Genomic DNA, 16,242 nt, shown 5'->3' on the forward strand with positions numbered 1-16,242 from the left:
CATAGCAACCAGGACGCTCCGTATGCTCGTGTCCAGAGCGCGATCATAGTTCACAGCTGTAAAAATATAATTGAGTGTGGAATCAAGTGTATCATATATATGATGATGATCTGTTGCAATATAAACTAAAGAGCTGGATGAACTATGTAGTTTGTGCTGTGTATCTGCCCTATAAAGAAATAGATAATTCGTAGGTTATTGACAGGCAGATCACGCGGCCAGTGTTATACATGAACACTAATGTCTAAGCGTTAATGTCATGAATGAGAGAGTATCAGTCTGATGTGAGTGATGGCTGATTATCTTTGTATGTTCTGACTTTAAATCAGTATCTATATGTGCGCAAATCACTCACTGATATTCAATGTATAGCTTATGACCTATCCAGCCATGTTTATCTTGAGAAAAGGAAAAAAAGAAAAAAGAAAAGAAAAGAAAAAAGGAGAAAAAAAGAGAGAGAAAGAGGAAAAAGGACAACACCGAAGGGATAACGTGAATTGAAAACCAATAATGCTAAAAAAACAATAATTCAAAAACCAATATTTCATAAAACAAGAATTCAAAAAACACTCCACTGTATCCTATCATTGAGGCCCATTGGTCTGGTGGTATTCAGTTTGTACTGCCATCGTGCTTCTAGCTTTAGTAGGGAACCGGCTCTGTCACCTCCTCGAATCCTCGTCGGAATGTGGTCGATAATCTGAAATTTTAATTCGTTCAGCGAGTGGCCCCTCTCCATATAGTGTCTGGCTACTGGTTGTTCAGACTTTCGTTGGCTAAGCGCCATTTTAACTGCAGACCTATGCATCGCGAATCGTTCCCTGGCTGTACGCACTGTCTTGCCCACATACTGCAAATTGCATGGGCAGGTGATTAAGTAGATGACATGCGTAGTAGTGCATGTGAGGACATGCCGTATGTTGTAGGTTCGACCAGTTTCGCTGGAAGCGAATGTTGCACCTGTGGTCATGTATTTGCATGTTTCGCATCCCAGGCATTTGTAACACCCGGGGCTTTTTGACAGAAACGTGCTGGGTGGAGCAGGCTTAAAGCTCGTGATATCTGTGTGTACCACGAAGTCTCTAATGGATTTGCCCTTAGTATGACATACCAGGGGTCGTTTCTTGTGCAATGCGGGAAGATTCTGGTCGGTCGCTACTATGGGCCATAAAGCTCTCAACGCCCTGGGTATTACAGGGCTAGTGGTATTGAATTTAGAAACGAAAGGTATAATTTGAGTTGCCTTCTTAGGCTGTGGTTTCAAAAGTTCCTCTCTTCTACTACTGGCCGTCCTTCCCGCATTGCACAAGAAACGACCCCTGGTATGTCATACTAAGGGCAAATCCATTAGAGACTTCGTGGTACACACAGATATCACGAGCTTTAAGCCTGCTCCACCCAGCACGTTTCTGTCAAAAAGCCCCGGGTGGTACAAATGCCTGGGATGCGAAACATGCAAATACATGACCACAGGTGCAACATTCGCTTCCAGCGAAACTGGTCGAACCTACAACATACGGCATGTCCTCACATGCACTACTACGCATGTCATCTACTTAATCACCTGCCCATGCAATTTGCAGTATGTGGGCAAGACAGTGCGTACAGCCAGGGAACGATTCGCGATGCATAGGTCTGCAGTTAAAATGGCGCTTAGCCAACGAAAGTCTGAACAACCAGTAGCCAGACACTATATGGAGAGGGGCCACTCGCTGAACGAATTAAAATTTCAGATTATCGACCACATTCCGACGAGGATTCGAGGAGGTGACAGAGCCGGTTCCCTACTAAAGCTAGAAGCACGATGGCAGTACAAACTGAATACCACCAGACCAATGGGCCTCAATGATAGGATACAGTGGAGTGTTTTTTGAATTCTTGTTTTATGAAATATTGGTTTTTGAATTAATTGTTTTTTTAGCATTATTGGTTTTCAATTCACGTTATCCCTTCGGTGTTGTCCTTTTTCCTCTTTCTCTCTCTTTTTTTCTCCTTTTTTCTTTTCTTTTCTTTTTTCTTTTTCCCTTTTCTTTTTTTCCTTTTCTCAAGATAAACATGGCTGGATAGGTCATAAGCTATACATTGAATATCAGTGAGTGATTTGCGCACATATAGATACTGATTTAAAGTCAGAACATACAAAGATAATCAGCCATCACTCACATCAGACTGATACTCTCTCATTCATGACATTAACGCTTAGACATTAGTGTTCATGTATAACACTGGCCGCGTGATCTGCCTGTCAATAACCTACGAATTATCTATTTCTTTATAGGGCAGATACACAGCACAAACTACATAGTTCATCCAGCTCTTTAGTTTCTCTATATTGCAACAGATCATCATCATATATATGATACACTTGATTCCACACTCAATTATATTTTTACAGCTGTGAACTATGATCGCGCTCTGGACACGAGCATACGGAGCGTCCTGGTTGCTATGACCACAACAGGAATCCCATGTCACGTCCGGTTACTGGTAAGTAACCATGGCAACCCCCGAGAGCCGTGCCGAGTAGCGCGACAACGGAGTCACAGCCGGCAGATCACACACGTCACACTCAGCTGGACGGAAGCTCACGATCTCCTCTGCACACAGCTGTTCTTCCCGCCCACGGGTCTCCTTCACACATAAAGGTACGTTTGTTTTGTTTCACATTCACTTCTTGTTTGCTCACCTTGAAAAAGGGGCGGCGTATGCCCCGAAACGTTGGAATGCAAATTGATGTTATGATTCATTAAAAAGCACTTTTTATACATCTACTTAAGACTCTGAGTGCCGCTGTATGGATTGCAGGGGTTGATAGAGATAGAGATAGAGATAGAGATAGATATATATATATATATATATATATATATATATATATATATATCTATATATCTATCTATCTATATCTATACACACATATACATACACACAGTCACATTGGGTTCAACACAATACAGCTCAGCAAAAAAAAAAAAAAATATTTCAGAACTTCTCGAATCTCTTATTGTTCCGATTTCCCACCTACCAGAATCTAAGCATTTAAATTATTAGTCTAATAACAATTGCTTATGCCATCTCCTCAAAGCTATTTAAAGCTTCCAACACATCAGCTGATCTGGTTGACCAGTTCATCACTCATTGAACTCCAGTCCTTTAAGAGAATTTATTTTTTTACTGGTCAGCCTCTGACCCCACATAGGTTTCTGTTTTGACTTTTCATGCTTATTTGATGGTCATGCATGTCATTGCAATACTTGGCCTGGTTGGAAGAAACCAACCAAGTTGAGCAACTAAAATATCTTAATACCTCCACAGTACTAAATCCAAAATGTAATTTCCTGTTCTCTAACTTGGATTCATCAATATTAGAAGTTAAGATCTGAAATATTACCGATAAAATATTGGGAACGGATAGTTATTGCAGGGGCGAATAATGTGCAGATAATTTTCAACCTGCTTCAATAATCTAACAAATGTCACCCAGTTAGAAATTGAACATATTTGCTGTATAATGGACAATTAACTCTGATTCTAAGTGCAACATTTGAAATCTGTAGCTTCTGTTCAGCAATCATGTTTGAGGTTTACTGATTGCGGCTTATTTTTCTGTTAGTGTTATTAAAGATGTTTAGTTAAAAACCATATTTACATAATATTTTGACATAAAAAGGTCATATTTTGTTTAATTCAAATTGTGAAAAACAACAGTGTTTCAATTAAAATTTGTTAACGTGTATTAATTTAAGCTCTAATGTGATTGAGCCAGTATGAAAATGTGTGCGCTGTCTCAGGCACTTTTGATCTTTTGCAAATGGATACAATTATGGCTCTAGGCCAGGTTCACTAGTTGCTCTCCGTAACTGAGGGACGTTTTCAAACAATCCAGCAAAAATCACAGAAACTTACAACACGAGGAGTCTACTGCTCTGTATGAGAATACATTTTACAGTTAAAGCTTTTGCAACGTTAACATGACTTTACAGATTTTCTGCTTCCCCCGTTTGTAATATTTATCATTCATGCTTCCAAGAACAGCAGAGCTTGTGAAATTGTAACTTTGTTCTTAATTCTTGTTCTGCTTATTTAACAAGAAGGGGATATAGAAACCAAAAAAAGTGAGCAACTGGGCAAAACCATGGGGGTAATTCAGACCTGATCGTAGCAGCAAATTTGTTAGCAGTTGGGTAAAACCATGGGGGTCATTCTGACCCGATCGCATGCTGCAGATGTTTGCAGCGGTGCGATCGGGTGTGAACTGCGCATGCATCGTGACCGCAATGCGCAGGTGCCGGGCAGCGTGGGACCTTACGAAGAATGCGATCGCAACGTGATTGACAGCAAGAAAACTTTTCTGGGTGGCAACTGACCATTTTCTGGCAGTACCGTGGAAAACGCAGGCGTGTCCAGGCGTTTGCAGGGCAGGTGTCCGACGTCAATTCCGGGACCTGACAGGCTGAAGTGATCGAAGTGGCTGAGTAAGTTCAGAGCTACTCCGAAACTGCACAAAAACTTTTTGCACAGCTCCCCTGCACAAACGATCGCACACTTGCTATGCTAAAAAACACTCCCCCATAGGCAGCAACTATCTGATCACACGGCTGCAAAAAACTGCTACTGTGCGATCAACTCAGAATGAGGGCCCATGTGCAGAGAGAGTAGATTTCGTTGTGGTGTGTTCAAACTGAAATCTAAATTGCAGTGTAAAAAACAAACAAAAAAAACAGTATTTACCCTGCATAGAAACAAAATAACCCACCCAAACCTAACTCTCTCTGCAAACGTTACATCTGCCACACCAGCAGGGCCGGATTAAGCCCCTGGGGGACCCGGGGAGCATAGAGGGGTTCCTTCGATGTGTGTGTGTGTGAGATATATAGAGATAGATAGGTAGATAGATATACATACATACATACATACATACATACATACACACACACACATACATACATACTCACATAAAAAACACATACATATACACGAATAGAACATATACACATATATACACTATACAGAGAGAACACAAACTGTGCGTTCACTTACACTAAAGCCTGCCCTGAGGAAAGGGGTGAGGATGCCGCAGCCAGGACATATTGCTGAGAGCCAGGGGCACAGTTCCCCATTAGGCCCCGCCCCCACGGCAAAAATGCAGTGATTCGCGGGTCGGCGGGGAGGGGACAGAGCCAACATGACGTGATACTGTAACAGTTATCTTTCATTAGCTCCGTACCCTCTGCTCCGACCCCTGAATCGCGGCGGCGGCATACCCCCACACAAAGCCTGCCACCGGCAACAGGAGCTGTCGGGGGCAAGGCGCAACGCTGCAGCGGGGAGGAGAAGACTACCGGCTGCTGGGGAGGGAGGATTCCACGCTGCTAGCGGGGGTGTGATGTCACGCTCGCGGCTGTGCGTGTGACTCCCTCCCCCTCCTAACAGGCAGCTCGAATCAGGGACTTACACAGGTCAGGCAGCAATCTTCAGCCTCAGCTGCTTCTAGGAGAGCTGCTGCTGGTGGCGGAGGCTGGAGAGGGGACAGCAGCACCAGAGCGGGGAAGAGCAGCTTTGGCTGGGGGGCCCCTTATGACAGGGGGGCCGGGGGTACCGCCCCCCTTAATCTGGCTCTGCACACCTGCAGTGCACATGGTTTTGCCCAACTTCTAACAAATTTGCTGCTACGATCAGGTCTGAATTACCCTCCAAGTTGCAATACAGGTGGGGCAGATGTAACATGTGCAGAGAGATTTAGATTTGGATGGGGTGTGTCCAAACTGAGATCTTAATTGCAGTGTACAAATTTAGAGTTGGGTACACAGGGATTCCGGCTTTGAGATTCCTGGCGGGGGGGAAGAGTGGGGGGGGGGGAGTGCAATGAAGCCCCTTGCGTTGACTCCATTCTTAATAAAGCAAAGTGGATTTTGTGAATCTCCATTCTTCCTCGGTACTCTGGGCCTTTGGTTTCCAAATGTGACGCAAAATTTGCCCCAGAGTATGGAGGAAGAATGGAGAGGCACACAATCCAGGATCCTTGAAGTCCAGTGTGAAGTTTCCACAGTCTGTGTTGATTTGGGGAGCCTTGTCATCTACTGGTGTTGGTCCACTGTGCTTTATTAAGTCCAGAGTCCACGCAGCCGTCTACCAGGACATTTTAGAGCACTTCATGCTTCCTTCAGCAGACAAGCTTTATGGAGATGCTGACTTCATTTTCCAGCAGGACTTGGCACCTGTCCACACTGCCAAAAGTACCAAAACCTGGTTCAAAGATCGTGGGATTACTGTGCTGGATTGGCCAGCAAACTCGCCTGGCCTGAACCCAATAGAGAATCTGTGGGGCATTGCCAAGAGAAAGAGGAGAGACATGAGACCGAACAAAGCAGAAGAGCTGAAGGCCGCTACTGAAGCATCCTGGTCTTCCAAAACACCTCAGCAATGCTACAGGCTGATAAAAATCCATGCCACGCCGCATTGAGGCAGTAATTCATGCAAAAGGGGCCCAAACCAACTACGGAGTACATATGCATGACTATACTTTTATGAGGGCTGACATTTCTGTATTTAAAATCCTTTTTTTTATTGATTTTATGTAACATTGTTATTTTCTGAGTTTTTGGGGTTGTCTTAAGCTGTAAGCCACAATCATCAAAATTATAACAAATAAAGGCTTGAAATATCTCACTTTGCATGTAATGAGTCTATACAATATATTAGTTTCACCTTTTAAGTTGAATTACTGACATAAATGAACTTCTGCACGATATTCTAATTATCTGAGTTTGACCTGTAGAATAGAATCACAAATACAGCTACCCATAGTGATGACATTATCCCATATGCAGTACTAATATTTCGATTTGTAATTACACTTCCTTTTAGTGTTACTATGTAACAGATTATTGTACTGCCAAAATATACGTTTTGGTAAGAATTTACAGTTGATAACGGTATTTCTCCTAAGTCCACAGGATAACAATGGGATATGATGGAGCGACAGTGGATTGGCACCAAACAATCACAAGCTTTCAGTCCTCCCAGGATGCAACGGGCCCGTCCATATATCCCCGCCCATTGGCTCAGGCAAATCAATTGTATTCCAAAGCATTTAGGCAGGAGCATCATGTAGAGCCCTAATCAGGCGAGAAGAACACACATGCACACCCTTCCGTACAAGAAGGAAGAGGTTTAGTGAGTAGAAAGATCCTCAAATCAGGTGCATCAGGGTGGGATCCCTGTGGAACCTGTGGACTTAGGAGAAATACCGTTATCAACAGTAAGTTCTTACCATAACATATATTTCTCCGGCAGGGTCCACAGGTTATCCACAGGACAATGGGATTTCCCAAAGCAATTTAGTGGTGGGGACGCTCCTGATTTGACAGTAGAACCGTTCGCACGAATTCAGGGTCATGAGAGGCAAAAGTATCCAAGGCATAATGTCTAATGAATGTGTTAATGGAAGACCATGTGGCCACCTTACATATCTGTTCTGCTGAAGCACCATTGTGTGCTGCCGATGAAGGACCTAACATGCGAGTAGAGTGAGCAGAGACATTATCCGGAACAGGGAGATCAGCTCGAGAATATGCTTCTGAAAATAGTAATTCGAAGCCATCTTTCCAGCGTCTGTTTAGTAGCATGCAATCCTCTCTTGTGAAATCCGTAGAGAATGAAGAGAGAATCTGTCTTTCTGATGGCACTGGTACGATCCACATACATCCTTAATTCCCGGACTACGTCCAGCGATGCATCTCCCGCAGAAAGTCCCAATACCTGAAAAGCCGGGACTACAATTTCTTCATTAAGGTGGAATTTAGACACCACCTTCAGAAGATACCCAGACCTAGTTCTGAGAACTGCTTTATCTGTATAAAAAAAGAAAGAAAAAAAAATCAGAAAAGAACGTCAAGACAGCGCTCCTAAATCTGATACTCTTCTAGCTGATGCCATAGTCAGTAGAAAGTACTTTAGCTGTCAACCATTTAAGATCCACTTTATTAAGTGGTTCAAATGGAGCAACTTGAAGGGCTTTCAGGACCAAATGCAAGTCCCAAGGCACTGTAGGAGAAACAAAGGGAGGTTGAATGCGCAGCATTCCCTGGAAGAAAGTACGCACATCCTGTAAATTGGCAATTTTCTTTTGGAACCATACAGTCAGTCAATGCTGATACTTGTACTCTCAAGGAAGCCACCTTCAAACCTTTATCAATTCCCGTCTGAAGGAAATCTAAGACCCTTGAAATTGGGAAAGATTTCGGGTCCATATTTCTTTCACTGCACCAATGAATATATGCCTGCCATATTCGGTGATAAATGCGAGCTGAGGAGGGTTTCCTTGCTCTGAGCATTGTTTGAATTACCTGTTGTGAAAATCCTCTTGACTTCAGGATAGAGGTTTCAAGAGCCACGCTGTCAACGATAGTCGATCCAGATGCCTGTGGTAACAAGGACCCTGCATTAGTAGATCTGGACGTTGAGGAAGCAGAAGTGGAGCATCCATCGACATTCTCTGCAGATCTGTGTACCAATGCCTTCTGGGCCAAGCCGGAGCTATTAGAATCACGGCACCCTTTGCTTCTTTTATCTTCCTCACCACCCTGGGTAGCAGGATGATCGGAGGAAACGGAGAAGCCAGATGAAAATCCCATTTCACTGACAGGGCGTCCACAAAGATTGCTCCGGGATCCTTTGTTCTTTAGCCGTATACGGGTACTTTGTTGTTCAGACGGGATGCCATGAGATCTATCTCTGGCAAACCCCACTTGTCTACTAGAGTCTGTAAGACTTCAGGATGTAGAGCCCATTCGCTTGCTTGAATGGTGTGTCGCCTGAGAAAGTCTGCTTCCCAGTTTAGGACTCCCGGAACGAATACTGCGGACAATGCTGGAAGACGGAGTCCTGCCCACTTTAGTATCGGACTTACATCCTTCATTGCTGTTTGACTGCGCATTCCTCATTGATGGTTGAGGTACGCTACCCCCATTACATTGTCCGAGCGGATCTGGACTGGTCTTCCTTGAAGAGTTTCCTTTGCCTGAATCAGTGCCATGTATATGGCCCGAAGTTCTAACACATTTATTGGCAGGCACCTTTCTTCTGTGGTGCATTGTCCCTGGAACCATAATCTTCCGGACACTGCTCCCCAGCCCTGAAGACTGGCATCTGTTGTCAGGATCTCCCAATCTGATATCCAAAAGGGTCTCCCTTTGTCTAGATGGGATGTTTGTAGTCATCAGGTTAATGACTTTACCTTGTATGAAAGTACCATAGTCTGTTTCTTTATTGTCTGATGTATTCCATTCCATCTGGCCAGAATCAGATGCTGCAGAGGTCTTGAGTGGAATTGTGCATACTCCACCACGTCGAATGTTGACACCATCAAACCCATCAGTCGCATCGCTGCGTGGATTGATATTGTTTGACTGTGTAACAACTCCCGAGTTCTTGACTGTACCTTGGCTATCTTGTCCCGAGGTAAAAATATTTTCTGCAGACTTTAATCCAGTACAGCCCCCAAGTGAGTCATCCGTTGTGACGGAACTAGAGATGATTTTGCCCAATTTATGAGCCATCCGTGCCTCTGCAGACATGTTATTGTCTGTTGGAGATGGTCCAGAAGCATTTCCTGTGATTGTGCTAGAATTAACATGTCAGCGAGATATGGAAAAATTCTTATCCCCTGCTTGCGAAGTTAAGCTGCCATAACCACCATGATCTTGGTAAATACTCTGGGTGCCATGGCTAACCCAAAACGGTAATGCCTGGAACTGAAAATGCTGCTGGAGGATATCGAACCTGAGATAGCAATGATGGGACAGTGCTATAGGAACATGAAGGCAAGCATCCTGAATATCCAGGGATACCATATAATCCCCTGGTTCCATGGCCAAAACTATGGAGCGTAACGTCTCCATGTGAAACCGTGGGACCCAAATATATTTGTTCAGCATTTTGAAATTGAGAATTGGCTGGAACGACCGATTTGGCTTCTGAACCAAAAACAGGTTGGAGTAAAACCCCTGTCCCCTTTGTGCAGGGGGTACTGGAATGATTACTCCTGACTGAAGCAATTTCTGAACTGCTTCTTGCAAAGCCCTGGACTTCGTCTCTACCCGAGATGGGCTGGTGCAGAGGAGGATGCTTCTTGAAGGGAAAAACATAACCCAGAGATACCACTTCTTGCACCCAAGCTGTTGTAGACTGCTGCCATATCTGTGCAAACTGAAGAAGTCGGCCCCCTACCATGGGGTCCCCCAGGAGGAGGCCCGCACCATCAGACTGATTGCTTATTCTCTGGTTTTGAGGCTGGTGTTCTGGTAGCCCATTGCTTTTTCGCCTTACCAAATTTATTATATTGGGGCTGCTTACGATCACTTTTTCCTTTTGCTTTTCCTTGTAGCCCAAAGGGCCGAAAAGCGGGACCCCTACGTTTGGGGTTATATGTGGAGGGAAATGTTACTTTTTTGGAGTCTACCTCTGACTCCAGAATATCTGTCAATTCTTTACCAAACAGAATGCTTCCAGTAAAAGGCAAAGATTCCAGAACCTTCTTAGATACTAAATCAGCTTTCCATTTACGTAACCAAAGTGCTCTGCGAGCAGCTATTGTTGAAGCTGATGCCCTGGAGGCGATAGTGCCCATATCTATTGCTGCTTCTTCCAAGAATATTGCAGCCTGTTTTATATGAGCTATATAGGATTCCTGCTCCCTTGAAGGTGCTGAAAGGCCGTCTTCCAGTACCTCTATCCAGGCAGCAACCGCTTTTGCCATCCAAGCTGAAGCCATGGCTGGCCTTATGACTGCCCCAGACAGAGAAAATATGGCTTTCAGAAAACCATCCACTCTCCTATCCGTGACATCATCCAATGATTTTGATGGCAAAGGCAATATAGATTTTCGCACTAATCCAAAAGACATGCATAACTACTTTGGGAGCCATTTGCCATTTTAAACCGTCCCCAGCTGGAAAAGGATAATTGGAATCCCATTTTTTGGGAATTCTATATTTTTTACTGGGTGTAGACCAAGCCTCTTCCATGATTTCCGTTAGCTGGTCTGACCCTGGAAATTCAGTCTTACCTGCTTTGGGCTGTTTAAATACAGGTGCCTTGGTTTTTAACACAGGCTCTGCTGAATCCTCTAAGGATAGAATGGCCTTTATTGCTCTAATTAGCTCAGCTATATCCACTGAGCTGAGACCTTCTACTTGTTTTTCGTATGCCGAAGTAGAGTATATAGAGCTTTCATCGTCCGATGAATCATCCTGTGTAGCCTGTGAAGTTGACGGTTTACTTACACTTGGTTTATCAGCTTGTCTCTTTGGAGAAGCTGGTGACAGAAATGATATACCGTAAGTAGGGAGCTGCATGTATGGGTTATTAGTGTACCCCATTCCTGATAGTGAAGCTGTAGGAATTACCCGTTCAGCTATACTGGACAAGGTCAGTGCAAACATCGCCCAAGGTGGATCTATCTGTACACGACGTTGAACAGGGATCTGCCTTGTAATCTGCTGAAACGCAAAACAATTTGCACATAAACCATCCTGTACCAGATCCTGAGAGGATAATACAGTTTTGCAAGACAAACATGATATGAGTGTTGGTGTTACTGTGAGTGTACCCTCTTTGCCGCTCTTAGACATGATAAATAATCAGCACTTTCACAGTGTACTACACAATTAGTGACTGTAATCACTTTAACCTTCTAAAGTGATATCAATCAGAAAGAAGTGGCTTTCATCTGAATATACCGCTGACGGATGTCTCACCCATGCACAGGGTGATAACAAGCGGTTTCATAACCATTTATCCCGTACAGCAAGAGATCATTACGTCTCAGTGAGTAACATTAATCGGCTGGTTTATTTTGCTCCAAGGAAACACTATTTAAATCTGGACACCTTTATGGTCACAAACGCTAATTACATCAGTTTACAGGACTTCCTTTTCATTTAAACTGTCTGATATGGAATTAATGTGAGAGATTAACCCTATCTTACAGAGACGGGTTCTCCTGCATATTAGTGTCCCTTTCACTTATTTATACACTTTATGTGTGAACTATAAGGTATAATACCTCAGTTATATGCTCTGTGTAGTGTTGTGTCTTTTAATCAGTTTGTTATTGGTTTTATGTTAATAAATTGTGTTTTTATCAACATCACTGGTACCGTGCGCCTACTTGGTGATTTTGTTTTAGTTGTTTCACTTTCCTTACCAAGTGGCTGCCATTACCAGTGCTATATTTGCACGACCCTGTTCAGCGCCTAAAAACCTTTTTTCTGTTTGATCAATCTGACCCTACCCATGCACCAGAATTGAGGACTAGAAGAAACAACTGACAAACATATATTAAAGTCAGCAATCACACTAGTAGTCAGTCACATGTTATACATTAGTCATATGAGCACATAATCAACTCCAAACACATTTTAAAGTATGTAGGAGTACATATTACTGAATTCTGTTTTATACAGATCTTAAAGTATTCAGACGCAATGCGAAGAAAACCACAGTAATGTACACAGACTCGTTTGCAAAAGGCACTTAAATGTAACTATTCATACTGACAAAAGTAGATAGAAATTTAGTGCTGTATAACCCGTACTCAGTAGAGTGGGATACAGGGAGACTCACCTCACTTCCAAGATCGATCAATACGTTAGCGAACGCTAAGTGGATCCAGACGCTACTAGTGTACACTGTTACTCCGGGAACTCTTAAGTGGACAGAGACGCACTGTGCATACAGACGCCCCGGTCATACAGACTCCTGTACTGCGACCGGGTCTCCTCGAGGTAGCGCTTAGTGAACACAGACGCAGTGGCCTATGCTGCGACCGAGACCCCTCGTGGTAGTGTCTGAGATAGAAGTGAGGCAACAGTTCATGGCAGGAGACTCGCAGAAACTGGTCATGAACTGTGGGAGGGGCAACCAGGAGAGCGTCTAACTCCCCACCGCTGACATCAACCCTAGGGATCGCAGCCTCATACTAATCCTGGTGCCTTATGATCCCTAAGGCCTAGCGCTGGAGCACCCGTGTTGGCGGAGCGTCAGCTACTGTATGGTAGTCTCCTCCCAATACAGTGCTGCTATGTCCGTATTCCCCGACTACGTGGAACCGATGCCTTACCTTTTCCCCATGCTCCGGCCACAGCCTGGTAACATCTGCTGCACCTGCTAGCATATCCGACACAGACGCCCATTGAGACAGCACTGTACACATGGGTAAGCGTTGTTGCGACCCGGCAGAGAGTTGTTGGAGCGACTTTCCAATATGCGTATAAGACGCTGTTAAGAAAGATCGCTCAAAAACATAGTAAGACTATAAAAATAAAATAAAGCTTAGGGCTGCCAAGAACAGCAGCCCTCTGACCATGGTCCAGCTCCTGCTGCACCAAACAAAAAACTGATTTGCCTAAGCCAGTGGGCGGGGATATATGGACGGGCCCGTTGCATCCTGAGAGGACTGAAAGCTTGTGATCGTTTGGTGTCAATCCGCTGTTGCTCCACCATATCCCATTGTTATCCTATGGATAACCTGTGGACACTGCCGGAGAAAGCAGAGTTTTCCCTCATGCCCTCGCAGTCCTCCAGGCAAATCATCCATAACTGTTCCATCACTAGATCTAGTCTAACAGGGCAGAAAGGAGCTTTCGAGGCGCTTTCACGTGAAATTCAGTGAGAATCTGCAAGTATTCTCTACTCTGTAATACTTGTGTTTATTTCTAATTGAAGGAACCAATCAGTATTAATCATCTGAGTCATGGGAAAATCGCAGAGAGCTCTGGACTTTGTCACAGGCTCGGGGGCCCCAAGGAAACACTAGCCCTACAGAAGCTAGCCTCACCCCTTATCAAGGTTTGTCAGGAGACCCAGCACGATCATCACTAGAATTAGACAAAGCAACTGGCCAGTAAAATCTCATTCAAAACACCAAGACACAGCCATATATTCACTATACTACTAATAAGCTTAGTAATTGGAACCCTACTGAAATACAGGGAGTTCTGAAAGTCCCTCCGCAGTGAGCGCAGTCTCTGGCTGCAGATCTCCTCTGCAGCTGTGGGAGGCCAGAGAGGGACAACATTAACGTAGGTAAGGATGTAACAAATTATATTTATTTCATGTAAATAAAGTGTTTAAAACAATTATGTCATCATACTACTTAGTACAGATTCTCTGCAGGGAGACTTGCTTAGAACATAGGGCGTCATACCGACCCGATCGCTCGCTGCAGTTTGTGGCAGCGCAGCGATCGGGTCGGAACTGCGCATGCACATGGCAGCTTTCGTTACCTAGCGATCGCCTCTGAGACAGAGGCGGTCGCTAGGTGGGAGGGGGCTGAACGGCGGCGTTAAGCCGCCGTTTAGGGGTATCGGTCCGGCCAACGCAGGCATGGCAGGACCGTTGGTGGGGGCGGGCCGCTGCGTCTGCGTGACGTCTCACGCAGCCGCTGCTGCCAGCGGGAGCGACGACCAACTCCCGGCCAGCCGCAGGAGCTGCGTTGGCCGGGAGTTACTACTCAAATAAAAAGGCATCGCCACTGTGCGACGCGTTTGTATTTGTGTGGGGGGGGGGGGGGGGGGGGACTGACATGCGGGGTGGACTAGCCCTGAGCTGGGCGTCCCTCCGCATGTCAGGGAACATGATCGTAGCGGTGCTAAATTTAGCGCATCTACGATCAACTCGGAATGACCCCCACAGTCACTGCCTGCGGAGGCACTTCCTGAACTCCCTGTATATACACATTTTGTTTTTCTGTTGTAGCTGTTAAATCTGAATGTTTGCTAAAGAAAAAAATATCAATATGCAGTATGGACACACTCTTCTCAGTGGAAATTGAATAAATAGTGCTGGGAAAAGTATTGAGAGATTGCTGCCTTACCACTGAAGACGATGGCTTGGGTGGAAGAGTGTCCGTGAGGGAAGCGCTCTCGTGCCTTCTTCAGCTGTCTCTTGTAGAAAAGATAACCAAGTTTGGTCCGAGTGTACAGGCTGTACCTGGATAAAAAGCAGAACTAAGTTAGTGCACTGTGGCCCTCATATGCAGGTGTGTAGTAATCACTCTAGGGGCAGGGTTCCGATTAGGGATGAGGGAATATTTTAATTTTGATGGGCCTTAGTGTCGATGTGATGTATTGCTACAGCTACCATAGCTTTACATGTGCTATTTGCGCTTTCCCTCCTTACTAATCAGCACCCTGACTGCTGTGCCCTCCGTCATGTAACGCTTTCAAAAGATTCATGTGACCCGAGTGAGCGGGACCGGTTTCTTGATTACATTGGAAACATTTCTGAAATAACATATTGGACAAATACAAAATAAACCCATTACTTCTGGTAAAATCATTTTGTGCTGAGCTCTACATGTTTGTTTTTTGTTTTTATTAAAATGTGCATTTAAAAGTAAATCTAAACCTGTTAAACTGAGCAAACTCTGCAGTACCCATAGGCTGTGGTGATACAGTAAATGGAAAAAACTACATTAGCCGCAAGGATAGGCGCTGGATCAAGTCAATGAGGCGCCAGTCAATGTCCTTGATTACATTGTAGCTGCCATCTAAGGTTATCATGAGCGGAACTCGCATGTTCTTGATAAAAGTCGTGGATTCTGAGACGTTGGACAGTTTGTCACCTGAATTCTTTATTGAAAGACTGATTGCCATCTAGGAGGGCACCAGGGCAAGTATCTTTAAGGTGACTGTCGATTCCTAGATATGTTTATACTATATAATATATACACATACACACTCCTGCCCGCAAGGGAAATCTGTGCTTTCACTGCAGTATTCCAGTGGCAACCCCTTTTCTGTATCACTGCTTCTTAAATAGACCCTTACATGTCTATAAAATGTTAACACATTATTAGCATATAAGAAAATTAAAAAAAGAAAAAGAATAAACCCACTAATGTGCTAAGTAAGTAGACTGGTCTACAAGCCTAAGCCTGCATGGCTTTCCGGGTCTGGTACACGGTGAAGCCTCTTGGAGAGATTTCCATAAATTAATAGTACAACTGTATCCATTGCAGACAGATAGCAGTATACTGATAATATATATACTGCACAAAAACAAAGAGAATTAAAAATAGTAATTTATGTAGTAAAGTTGCAGTATGGTATGTGTAAGCTAAGAAAAGAAAGCTGAAACCCCCTTTAATGATCATGAACTCAGATACCAATGTCCGTGTGTGTGTGTGTGTGTGTGTGTGTGTGTGTGTGTGTGTGTGTGTGTGTGTGTGTGTGTCAACTG

General features: G+C 44.2%; 1 protein-coding gene across 1 annotated transcript in view; it reads right to left on the minus strand.

The window, feature by feature from the left end:
* The window catches only part of PNKD (PNKD metallo-beta-lactamase domain containing), a 253,288-nt gene that overhangs the window by 123,358 nt on the left and 113,688 nt on the right, over positions 1-16,242 (minus strand). Inside the window, exon 2 of the mRNA XM_063933925.1 lies at positions 14,876-14,991. Coding sequence (XP_063789995.1) covers positions 14,876-14,991 — 116 coding nt within the window. The remainder of the gene's footprint in view (positions 1-14,875; positions 14,992-16,242) is intronic.

The sequence above is a fragment of the Pseudophryne corroboree genome, chromosome 7 (genome assembly GCF_028390025.1).
Source record: "Pseudophryne corroboree isolate aPseCor3 chromosome 7, aPseCor3.hap2, whole genome shotgun sequence".
In the NCBI taxonomy this organism is placed as follows: domain Eukaryota; kingdom Metazoa; phylum Chordata; class Amphibia; order Anura; family Myobatrachidae; genus Pseudophryne; species Pseudophryne corroboree.